We start from the raw sequence: 12,852 nt of genomic DNA on the forward strand, positions 1-12,852 counted from the left end.
GTGTGTGTGTGTGTGTGTGTGTGTGTGTGTGTGTGTGTGTGTGTGTGAAGAGTTACAGGCTGTCCCTGCATGCCCAGCTCAGGTCGTGGTTTAGGACAGAACCCTCTAAGATTCAGACAGCTGGTGCTCACCATCAGTGGAGCACCAAAATCCTTCCCGGTGGTGAGGATTTCTTTGGTGTAATCTCACACCCATTGATTCTCCTTGCATACACCTGAGCGTGAGCACTCACCACTGGCTTCTCACAGGGCACTCCTCATACTGTGGCAGCCAGCCACTTGCTGGTTCTCTTCATATACTTTTCAGCTGCATTTTGGTGCTTCATGGGGTGCATTTCTCCCATTTCTTCTTCATAGCCGTGTGTTTAACACATGAAGCCTTAAGTAAATGCTGATTGGCTTTTTCTGTGTCTTCTCTTCCTTGTATCAGGTATCTTTGCCAATTTCCAGAGCCTTGCTAGCATAACTAATGATAATATGGGCAGACTATGGGGTCCTTCTCAACATCGGGAGCCTGGGCTGTATTCTGAAATATCTGTCTTTCTTCTGGTCAGATAACTGTCACAGTGCTCTGCTTAGCCAGCCATGCACACTACCAATTAGTTTTCGGAGGAAGCCTTTGGTAGATAGAACTCATTGTAGGAGAAAAGGCTTGATTGGGGCAGGCAGAAAGAGGCATCTTCTCCAGTTTTATGTTACTTCTTTTCATTTCAGACGTGCCTTCGGGAGAAACTGCACCTCGGGGTCCTGTGAGGCATGTTGGCGTGTGGGGCCCTGGAAGCCCTGTTCAGCAGTCTGTGGCAGGGGCTTCCAGTCCCGCAGAGTCGACTGCATTCACACAGCAAGCTGCACGCCTGTGGCTGACAGATACTGTGTTCAGATGAAGCCGGCTTCCTGGAGGCACTGCCTTGGGCCTTCCTGTGATAGTACGTACCCCTCTCAGGTATCAGCAGCTCCCCAGAAGCCTTGCCAAAGCTGGGACACATCCAAGTCACATCGGAGGGCTGGGGGCGCAGGCAGCAGCACTGATTCTTCAGAGCAGTGGTAGCTGCTCCACACACACACATTTTAGCAGTCTCCTCCGCTAAGACTGAGCCAATGGGCTCCTATTAGTGAGCAAATGTCCTAAAATTGCATAGTGAATGTAATTGCCTGTTACTTTTCAGGGGTGAGGGGAGGCAAGTATGAGGTTTTCAGAAGTTTTCCAAGGGGCTTATGACCTTGCAAAAAGTAACCTCTGCCCTCAGCCCTGAGAGCTGTAGGACAGAGGGCCTGTGAGAATCTCAGGGAGCCACAGGAAGCCAGCTGACCATGTGGAGAAGTGATCCCACTGCTTTGCTGAAATGAGTGCAAATAGTAGTAGCTCCAGGCGTGCCTCGCTTCTTACTCGTTCTCTAATGAACGCCATGCTATGGATTCTTTTCTCTTTTGCAGGAGACTGCAGAGACACAACTCACTACTGTGCGTTCGTAAAGCACCTTAATCTGTGCTCTCTGGCCCTCTACAAACAAAGGTGCTGCCAGTCATGCCAAGAAGGATAAAGCTTTGGCAAGGTTGTGATGCTGCTGTAGTGAGAAATGAAAACTATTGAGGCTCTTTCCCCCATGCCCCTGGTTCAAAGCCATATACATCTTAAAGTCTCTAGAGCCTGTGATCGAGCAGAGGTTGATGCCGAAACAGTGCCTGCTACAATTTTGTAAAGTTACCTCTTCCAGCAGTTGGTTTTTAGTTCCAGTTTCTATAAGTGATGCATTCTAGGATTAACCTAAACTCGTCAACAGCCATGCCCTTGTACTCGGGCCCTCGTCATGAGCACATCAGCACCTCCTGTGATTTGTAGACCAGCAAATAGTGGCCCATCCCAAGGAGTCTGTAGCTGAGAGCTCCTCTCAGGCTGGAGAGTTCCAGCACACTTGTGCAGTACTTACTTTTTAAAAGCTCTGGCCAGTAGCTGTTCAGATGTTGGCACTAACGGCAGTTTACAGATCCGTATGTCTATTATGTGAAGAAGAGACAATCTCTCTAGACAGCTTATAACACCAACTGAGCCGAGGATTCGCCACAGATGGCATCTTGTCTTCACTCTTAAATCACCTATGGAAGAAAACATAGTAGACATGGCTGCCATTTTCATAACTACAGAAATCTATCTGTGACCAAATGAGGCATCTTGAAAATCAAAGAAGAAAACCTGACCTTTTCTACTGATTTGATTGGAAGTATATTCAAAGCTTTCTTTTAAGAGCTGTGAATGAAACTTTTTCTAAGTACTGTTCTCTTGCACACAGAGATCAAATCCTTATTAGATGTAATTTATGCATACAATAATATTCCTGAGGATTTTATTTTGGAAAGTTTATATGAAAATAACCTAAATAAGAAACATGATAGTTGAAAGAATTGTTTATGGTAAATGATTATTTTAATTTCAGCTGATACTGTCAATAAAAACAAAGTCCATTAGGATGAGGGTGGAAATGACAATTTGGGGGTTAGGAGCTCGAGCTGGGATTTGGGTAGTGCTTTGGAGAAGAAGGGCTGAATTTATTTTGGACTAGCACTTGGATTCAGTTGGGCGAGAAAGGAAGTTACACTATGGCTAGGACTAGATCTGACTTTAAGGTTAGGGCCAGTTTAGGAAGGGGTTGGCCAATGCTGGTGTTTGCAACATTGGAGTAAATTTTGCTGCTGAGAAAGGTTCAGGCTTGCATTCAATTTTAACTCCTCCAACTGATTCGACTATGGGGACCTTTCCATGGCATTTTCCCAGTTGTGGCTTTAGATGCTACACAACCCCAAATCAGTGATCCTGGCTTCTGTACCCAGTGTCTGGGATGCTTACGCACATAGTGCCCACAGCCTCCTGGCAAGCAACCTTTCCTGAGGCAGGTTGTGTTGGACCTACCTCCTGATCAGCATGTGAACAGCACATTGTGGCTTTGGATTTGTCTGGAGAGAAGCTTGCCGAGCCTCTCTGCCATCTTCTGAACACAGGTCTCTCTCACATTCCAACTTTAGCCTCACCGACACTGGGATGAACACTACTGTAGGTGGAGGGTTTGGTGGTCTGGAACAAACAGGGGAAAGGAAAGAGCACACCAGCCCTTGAGTTGTTAGTCATCAATCACATTTGATTGCTGAACTTATTAAATTAAAAGAAAGATCACTTGTAAAATACTCTCTGTATATATTTATTATATGACTCAAAAGTGCAATATTTTATTTTGTACAATATGTAATAAAGACATGGGACATATATTTTTCATACTAACAAAATTTCTTATTAAACTGCTTTACCTTTGTATTTAAGGTTAAAAGGACGAATTTTCAGTTGTTATTGTACTTTTGTCTTTTTAACATCCAAATGGCATTCCTGTGTACTGTATTTTACTACTGTTTTTTTATAACATAAGAGATAATGTTTCCCTTTGATGATCCTTAATTCAAAAATAAATTCACTTTTAGTATCCAATGGCATCCTTAGTGGCTTCTCTGTGTTGTGTTTTTGGTAGACGTTGGACTGCCCCTTTGTTAGTCCAGGAGGTCCCTTAGGGAGTTTGATATCCCCGATTGTCCTCTGTACGCATTACAAGATTGAGAAAGCACAGAAATTCACACCGATTCCAAATCTCAGTCCTTTATATCTTTGTGAATTTATGTCTTTGTCCTTTGTGTCTTTGAAAAATGCCAATGGCAAAATAAGTAGAAACCTGGATAGATAACTGACAGGCAGAGAAGTAGGTGACAAGTCTGTCGAGAGCAAGGCATACTAATTCTTTATATTTTTGGAAGACTTGTTTTAGGCTCACAGTAAATTTGAGCAGGAAGTACAGATTTCAGCACATGCTTTCTCTCACAACATGTGCAGACCTCCCCTACTAGCAATATCCCCTCCACATTTCTGTACCTACTGTAACTCGTGATCTATATGGATACATCCTAACTGAAATTCTGCAGTTTCTACTACGGTTTGGTTTTGGTGCTGCACATTTTATGTCTCTTGGCAAATGTAGAACATGTATACATTTTATTATCCTAAACATCTCTTCTTTTGCCTCTTTCCTTCTTTAATTTTTGTTTTTTGTTTGTTTTTCAAGGGTTTCTCTGTGTAGCCTTGGCTGTCCTGGAACTAGCTTTGTAGACCAGACTGGCTGTGAACTCACAGAAATCCGCCTGCCTCTGCTTCCCGAACGCTGGGATTAAAGTGTGGACCACCACCACCCGGTCCCACTTCAGTGTTGTGAAAGATGCCTGTTTTGTGTGTGTCTATCTTCCTTTCTTGAATGTGTATGTCCAGTCCAGGCATTCTTGCCCCGGTACTACTTCTGGTCATTTTTAGAGATCACTTGTTGTATTCACATGGGTGTATGTCCCAGTCCTGTATTCTGCTCCATAGATCTGTTCTTTTACCAGTGTAACGTTGTTGTCATTTTGGTAAGTCTTGAGGTTGATTACTGTCAGCCCACAACTTTGTTCTTCCCCCTCAATGCTGTTCCACCATTAAGGGTCTTTGGCCTCTTTATAGTAATGTTCAAATCATTTTTTCGGTATCCATTGTGTGGGTTCCCTGCAAACACCATAGCCAACAGTGTTGATTTGATCCATGTGAGGCAAGAAAGAAGTCTAGTACACCTAGACTCAGTAGCAGATAATGGTTCAAACTTAAAAAGTCTGACACCAAATTGTCTGTTTCAGGCATACTTAAAGACAGTACAATTTGGAAATAGTTTTCTGGTGATAATTAACTCAAAAAAAATGTACAACAGAAACCTAAGGCAGGTTACATTGAGACTGTTTGTAAACCCACGACCTCTTCCATAAAAATGGGTTCTGTTGCTCTGGGGAAGAATCTGGCACGGCCTCAGGCACAAAGACTGCACAAAGACCACCAGGCTATAAATCGCATCCGCTCTTATTTGTCAAGTACATGAGACAGTTCCCATAAAGATGGGCTGTACAGATTGATGAGAAGGCAGGCTCAAAGTAAACAATGCTCAAGGTAAGAGTCTGGGGAGGATAACCTACAAATTAGCTGAAATTAACATAGGAGTCTGGGGAGCCAGGTAGGGCCTGGCCATACAGATGTTATAGAGGTCACTAGGCTACTAATCACATCCTCTCCCAGGGACAACCCTGCATGTTTAACTTTTCCAGTTTCCCTAATGCTTATCTGTGAGCACACAGACTTAGTGTCTCCTACAATCCATAAAGTAACTTGCTAAGGTTTTGATGGAGATTATATTGAAACTACAGAATAAGCCGAAAACTATCATCTTGATAATATTGTGTCTTCCTATTAGTTAATGGAGAATATCTCTATTTGAATGTTATTTTACCAGAGATTTGTAGACTTTTTCACATAGATCTTGAACACATTTTGTTCAGTTTATATTACTTAATTTTGAATGATTATAATGTAAATAGAGTTGTTTTTAAAGTTCAAATTGCACCTGCTTCCTGTTGGCATGTAGGAAATAAACCTTTCCCCCCAGAAGAACTGGGGATTGAACTCAGAGCCAGGCAAGTGCTCAACTGCAAAGCTACATTCATAGCCCAGTAATTGACTTTTGTATGTGTAACCATATAGACAACATTATAATTATTTATTCTTTCTAGAAATTGTTGTTTAGTTTTGGGGGAACTGTTTTATGTAAATTAGTGTCATGAGTGAACAGACTTCCCTCCAATCCCATGTACTGCTGGCTGCTTTTTCTTGCTTTGCTACATTTGCCTAGAGTTCGAGTCTGTTAGAAATGGGTGTGGAGAGGAATTCTTGCCTTGATCCTAGTCTAGTGGGAATGCTTCAAGTTTTTCATCACTAGGCCTGATATTAGTTGAAAGGTTCCTGTGTGTATTCTGTGCTGCTAAAGAATTTTTCTTCTTGCCAATTACTGAAAGTCTTATAATAATAAATGTTGAATTTTAATAAATGCTTTTTCAGAATAGTCTGCTTATGTCATAGATATTTTTGCCACAGAAACAAGCTTTATATTTTACTTAAATTTATTTTTATGTAGTAAATAAAACTGACAAAAGAAAGAGGGAACAGAACTCCGGGTGTCCATGCAGTGAGGACAGTGAGAAACCCAGCAAGCCTTTTTTGATAGCAGTCTGGAAACTGTAAGTTTGCAACATCTCAAACAGTCAAAATATGTGTGTGGGGGGGTGCTGAGTACATGTGTGTGTAGCTAAGAGACACATTTTCAGGAGTCAGCTTTCCCTTTCACTACAGGCTCCAGGGACTGAACTCAGACCATCAGGCTTGCGGGATAGGAGCTCTCAACAGCTGAGCCAACTGGCCAGCCGTCATTCTATGGAGTCTCTGTGAATACTACTGTTGAGGGAACTAAGACCCTAGGCTCAGAAAGTAGAAACAGAGACTTTATAAAAGAATGACATTCGTGGGCTTTGGGTGCTGATGTGCTCATGGACCTGCACGGTTGTTAAACATCACCTGTGTCAGCTGGGTTGGTGCTTACCTGTTTCCTCTGGTAGCATGCAGACTACCTTCCAGTACCATGAACTCTAGTCAGTAGGGGTAAAGGCTCTAGGTAGGTACCAACTTGACTTCTCTGTGTTCAATGAGATGCATAAGTATTATGCATAAGTATTATGCCCTTCAGCAACAGGGCCTCACCATCAGTTTGTGGGAAAAAAAATAGCCTTACATGTTTAGGGGTTTCCATGGGGCCTTTCTGGCCAATGACTCAACTAGATGTAACCCATTCATGGCATTGGGGGTTTCACTTGGTGACAAAGATGTCTAGTTGTGGCTTTGTCTCTTACATTATTTAGCGACTTCGTTTGGAAGACTTGATGTATATGTTTTAAGAAAATTCTACAGAGTAGATTTACATATGATCCCTCAAATGGCCTTTAGTGTGAGTTGTCATACTCCTCGTATTCCTTCCCTTCCCTCTCTCTTCCATTACCCTCCTTGTGAACCCTTCTGCTCCCATCTCTCCTCTTGTCTCCCCATATATATTCTATTTCCCATTCTTTGGGAGATCCTTCCTCCCCCCCTTGGTTTTTCACTCTATACCTACCCTGTGTTTATATGGATTGGAGAATGCCTATTGGAGGTTAAAGGCTAACCTCCACATGTAGTAGGAAACATACAATATATGTCTTTGAGGGTATGGGCTACCTCAGGATAAGTTTTTCTAGCTTTATCCATTTCCTGGTAAATGCTCTAAGTTCATTTTTTTTACCTTCTTGTGGTAGTTTTAATAGGAATTGCCATCATACATCCATGTGTCCGAATGCTTGGCCACATAGGGAGTGGCCTTATTGGGAGGTGTGGTGGACTTGTTGGAGGAAATATCACTATGGAGGCAGGCTCTGGGTTCTCCTATGCTTAATCTTTGCCCAGCGTGACACATAGTTTCTCCCTGCTGCCTGCAGATCAAGGTTTGAACTGTCAGATTTTTCTCCAGAATATGCCTGCATGCTGCTGTTTCCCTGCCATGATGATAATGGATTAAACCTCTGAAACTGAAAGCTATCCCCATTTAAATGTTTTCTTTGTACAACTACTGTTAAAAATCAATCTGGAGGTTTCTCAGAAAATCAGAAATAGATTTAACTCAAGACCCAGCTAGACCACTCCTGGGCATATATCGAAAAGATATTCCACCATAACACAAGGACACTTGCTCAACTATGTTCATAACAGCTTTATTTGTAATAGTCAGAAAATGGAAATAACTTAGATGCCCCTCAACCAAAGAATGGATAAAGAAAATGTGGTATATTTACACAATGGAATACCACTCAGCTGTTAAAAAGAAAGACATCATTCAACTTTCAGGCAAATGGATGAAACTAGAAAAGATCATCCTGAGTGAGGTAACCCAGATCCAGAAAGACATGCATGGTATGTACTCACTTAAAAGTGGATATTAGTGAGTATATACCACATGAGTCTCAGCATCTGCCAAACTTTGGGCAGAGTTCAGGGAATCTTATGAAAGAATGGGGAGAGAAAGACCTGGACGGAACAGGAGCTCCACAAAGAGAGCAACAGAACCAAAAAATCTGGGCACAGGGGTCTTTTCTGAGACTGATACTCCAACCAAGGACCATGCATGGAGATAACTTAGAACCCTTGCAAAGATGTAGCCCATGGCAGTTTAGTGTCCAAGTGGGTACCCTAGTAAGGGGAACAGGGACTGTCTCTGACATGAACTCACTGGCTGGCTCTTTGATCACCTTCCTCTGAGGGGGGTTGGTGGGCAGCCTTACCAGTCCAGAGGGGAAGACAATGCAGCCAGCCCTGAAGAGACCTGATAGGCTAGAGTCAGATGGAAGGGGAGGAAGTTCTCCCCTATCAGCAGACTTGGGGAGGGGCATGGGAGAAAAGGGGGAGGGAGGGTGGGATTGGGAGGGGATGAAGTAGGGGGCTATAGCTGGGATACAAAGTGAATAAGTTTAAATAAATAATACATAAATGAATAAAAGGGGAAGAGTAGATATTAGCCACAACCATGCCACAATCCACAGACCCAAAGACGCCAAGGCGGCCTCAAGGAAGGATGCTTGAGTCGCACTCAGAAGGGGAAATAAAATAGACATTTAAAGTAGATGGAAGTAGAGAACTGAGTAGGGGAGGGGATGGGGAACGTAAAGGGGTGGAAATCAGGTGTAGAGTAGTTGCACAAGGGTAGAGGCCAGGAGAGAGAAGAGAGATCACTGGGCGGGGAGGCACCTCTGAGACAGGGGAGGCTCCCAGGAGTCTGTGGTGGTGACCCTGGCTGAGACTTCCAGCAGTGGGGAATATGGAGCCTGAAGTCGCCACCTCCTGTAGCCAGGCAGGCTTTCCAGCGGAAGGGGAGGAACATCAACCCACCCTGTTGGTATAATTTTCTTTTAAAATATATATGCCTTATCCTTGTTAATTCAAATGCTGATTTCCCCACCCCAGCTCTCTGGTTTCAATCTGGATATTGCATTGTGATACTTACTATAAGCATCCTGTCTCAACTCTTGTGTAAACAGGACACAAATAAAGCAACTAGATACAATGTTGTGCAATGGGAGGAGCCAGAGGATAGGAAAGAGGGGAGGAGCTAGAGAACAGGAAGGGGCGAGGAGGAGAAGGAGCTCGAGGAGAGGAGAGCACGAGGAGAGCAGAGCCGGAGGAAAGAGCTTGGAGGACTTGGAGCATGAACCAGACCTAAGATTTCACAAAAAGAAAGTATAATGTGGGAAATCTAAATGTTAGGAAACTGAGGGCTTGGAGGTTTAGGAGGGAGTAAATATTGCCCAGCATTGTGTTCTAGGTTAACTAAAAACCCAGTCTCTGTGTGGTGATTTGGTTTTACAGCTGCTGAGGATTAACAGCAGCGTTACTAGAAGATAAACCCATAGTAAATTTTAATTACCACCTACAACACCACCCATAAAACCTTCAACCCAAAATTTGTCTTGCCTACAGGAAGTGTAGGGATGAAGATGGAGTAGAGATTGAGGGAGTGGCAAACCGTGATTGGCCCAACTTGAGACGCACCCAAGAGATAGAGCTAACCCCTGTCACTATTCATGATACTCTGCTATGGTTGCAGGCAGGGCCCTACCATAATTGTCTTCTGAGAGGCTTCATCTGGCAGCTGATGGAAAGAGATGCATAGACCCACAGCCAAATAATAGGCTGAGCAAGTTTTGTGAAAGAATGGGAGGAAGGATAGAGGGAGACAGAGAGGTCAAGGTCCCACATGAAGACCTACAGAGTAAACTAGCCTGGGCCCATGGGGTCTCACAGAGCCTGAACCATTGACAAAAGACCAAGCATGGGCTGGACTTAGACTCCCTACACATATGTAGCAGACGTGAAGCTTGGTCATCATATGGGTCCCCTAACACTGGGAGAAGAGGCTGTCTGTCTCTGTTGCCTGTCTTTAGATCCCTTTCCTTTCCCCTAGCTGGGCTGCCTTGTCTGGCCTCAGTGAGAAGGGATGTGCTTAGTCCTGCTGTGACTTGAGGTGCCAGGGTGGCACCCATTTCTTGATTTTAATGATTGATATGGGAGATCCCTTTCCGTGTGGGTGATGCTACCCCTGCGCAGGTGGTCCTAGATTTTATAAGAAAGTAGGTTGAACAAGCCATGGAGAGCAAGCCAGTAGGCAGTGTTCTTCCATAATCTCTGCTCTGCTCCTTCCTCTATGCTATCTTGAATTTCTTCATGATGGACTATAAGCTGTAACATGAAGTAAACCCCTTTCTCCTCAATTTTCTTTTGGTCATAGTGTTTACCACAGCAACAGAAAGCAAACTAGAACAGAAACTGGTATTCAGACCATATGGTATTGATGTGACAGACCTGGCCATGTGTTTGAATTCTGGGATGGAAAAGTCATTGATTGTTTAATGAGCTGTTCTGTGGGAGCTTGAACGATAAGAGTGTTAAGTACAGACGATGAATCCTGGCTTGTGAAGTTTCAGAAGGAAGTAAAGAATGTCAGGACTATTTGTGTGATATATTTGAATTAAAGATCTGTAGTTTCTGGGTCAGGTGAACTGAAGAATCAGCTTTGATTAATTAGAGACAAGCATCACTGAGGTGAAGGCTTTAAAGTGTTCTCTTAAAGTCAGTACAAGAAGCTGTGGTCCACAGAGGTCCAAGGCTGTATCTCAACCTGGCAGCTCAACTTGGTGATGTATAAGAATGTTCCCATGTTGTGCTAGTTTGGGCCACGTAGAAGCTGAAAGACTGAAAGGGTCATGGAGAACAGCTGAAGCTTGGCCTTGTGAGAGCAAAGGAAAAACCATTGGTTAAGCTGCAATCTCCGGAGTAGTGGAAGCTCCAGAATTAAGGATTCCAAGAGAAAGGCTAAGGCTTAATGTCATGTGACAATCTTGGAGTCCTTGAAGAGAGGCCAGGAGGCCACTGGGGAAGGTGAAACAGTGCAGGAGACCCCAGCATATTGGATATGTAAGAACTCAGGTATAATCAAGGATAGCAGCAGGTGTGGAGTAGAGCTGGCCTGGTCCAATGAGACAAGTCGGGTGTGGTGCAGATGATAGAGAATTTTGAAGCCCAGATGATCATGAGTGAGTCGAAGACATTGGACACTGAGCTATTTAGACTGATGGATGTTGGTTTTGCTTATTTAATTGTAAATGTGCCCTGGGTCTTTTCTCTTGGAATAAAAAGTGTATGATTTCTGTTTAGCAGAAGCCCATAGAAGCCCATAGTTGAAAGACTTTCGATTTTTAAGAGATGCTGAATATTTTAGAGAGTGTTTGAATTTTTAAAGACTGTGGGACATTTAAAGTTGTACTGTTTTATATTGTGATATGAACATGAGATCTTGAGAATAAACAAAGAATAGGTTATGGTTTAATTGTAATGTATTTCTGTATAAAATTGGCAAGTGTTCAATTTCACGGTTTAGTTTTTTTTACTTCTATATAGTATATTTTGATCATATTCTTTCCCTGTCCCCGTCTCCTCCTAGATCCTTCTCACCCCACTACTCCTTCAACTTTATGTTCATGTTCTCCCTTACCCATTCTCTCTCTCTCAAAAAAAAAAATCAGGAGAAACAACAACAACAAAAAACAGATTAAAATAATAAGAAGGAAGGAAAAAAACAAGACAAAAAATTGTGTGGTTAGGGTTTTTTTGTTTTGTTTTGTTTTATCAGCTTAACACAAACTAGGACCATGAAGAAAGAGGGACTGTCAGTGGAGGAAATGCCTCCATCAGACTGGCCTGCAGGCACATCTGTGTGCATCGTCTTGATTAATGATTGATGTTGGAGGGTCTTATCTATATGGGCAGTGCCTCCCCTGAGGCTATCATCTAAGTTCGTAAGAAAGCAGGTTGAACAACCTTCTGCTTCAGTTTCTGCCTCCAAGTTCCTGCTTTGGGTTTTCTCTCTGAATTCCTTTTATGATATAGACTATAAGCTGTCAAATGAAATAAACCTTTTCCTCTCCAAGTTATTTTTGGTCATGGTCTTTTTTCATGGCAGTAGAGAGCAAACTAGGATACGGTCCTTCCTTCTGTTCTTCATCCTTATTTCTTCCCATTTATCTTTCAAGATTCAGCTCAGCTGACGTTCTTTAAGGGAGATGTTCCTGAACTTCCAACTGAATGTGTTATGTTGTGGCTCTGTTCCAGTTTCTATTTTCACACCTATCCTATTTGGTTACAGCGAGACGGACAGTACGCCATGTGTTCTAAGGAAGACTGCTTCAGGAAATGCCAGGAGAGTCTTCCTAAGGGTGACCTCTGTCAGAGAGAAGACCAACCCAACCACATTACAAAGGGATTTGAATATTTAAACATTGGAACATGGGCCAGGATATGAGAATGGTGTGATATTACCCAATTTTTAATTTTGATTATTATAATAGTATTTTCCATTTTAAAATAATTGGTATCTAATTATATATAGGTATATCTAGATGGGAATTTATTTAGAAGTTTTATCTCAAATAAGATGATACAGAAATGACTTCATGAAAATCAGTACATTTTATTAAGTGGATTACACATAGAAACATTTTTCAGATATTAATTTTTATAATAAATGCAAATACTGATGATTACTTTCAATTAATTAAAATATTTAATAAAACATTGAGAATTCATCCTTATTACATATTCTTAAATGACTGTGAAACATTATAATTCATTTTAAATTAAAGTTAATCTTATTTTCTATACATGACCATTTATTAAAACACTCAGTTACAGCTGGATGTGATGGCACAGGCCTTTAATACCCATACTTGGGCAGCAGAGGCAGGCAGATCTCAGTGGGTTCAAACCCAGCCTGGTCTAAAAAATGAGTTCCCGGCCAGCCAGGGCTACATAGTGAGCCCCTGTTTCAAAAAGCAAAAACGC

At 42.4% G+C, this 12,852-nt stretch overlaps 1 protein-coding gene across 1 annotated transcript in view; it reads left to right on the forward strand.

The window, feature by feature from the left end:
- The window catches only part of Adamtsl3 (ADAMTS like 3), a 272,928-nt gene extending 271,427 nt beyond the window's left edge, over positions 1 to 1,501 (forward strand). The window contains 2 exon segments of the mRNA XM_055623245.1: positions 714 to 942; positions 1,434 to 1,501. Of these exon segments, the coding sequence (XP_055479220.1) occupies positions 714 to 942; positions 1,434 to 1,472 (268 nt within the window). The 3' untranslated portion in view covers positions 1,473 to 1,501.
- The last annotated feature ends 11,351 nt before the right edge of the window (positions 1,502 to 12,852 follow it).

The sequence above is a fragment of the Psammomys obesus genome, unplaced genomic scaffold, assembly GCF_907164565.1.
Source record: "Psammomys obesus unplaced genomic scaffold, mPsaObe1.curated_primary_1811, whole genome shotgun sequence".
In the NCBI taxonomy this organism is placed as follows: domain Eukaryota; kingdom Metazoa; phylum Chordata; class Mammalia; order Rodentia; family Muridae; genus Psammomys; species Psammomys obesus.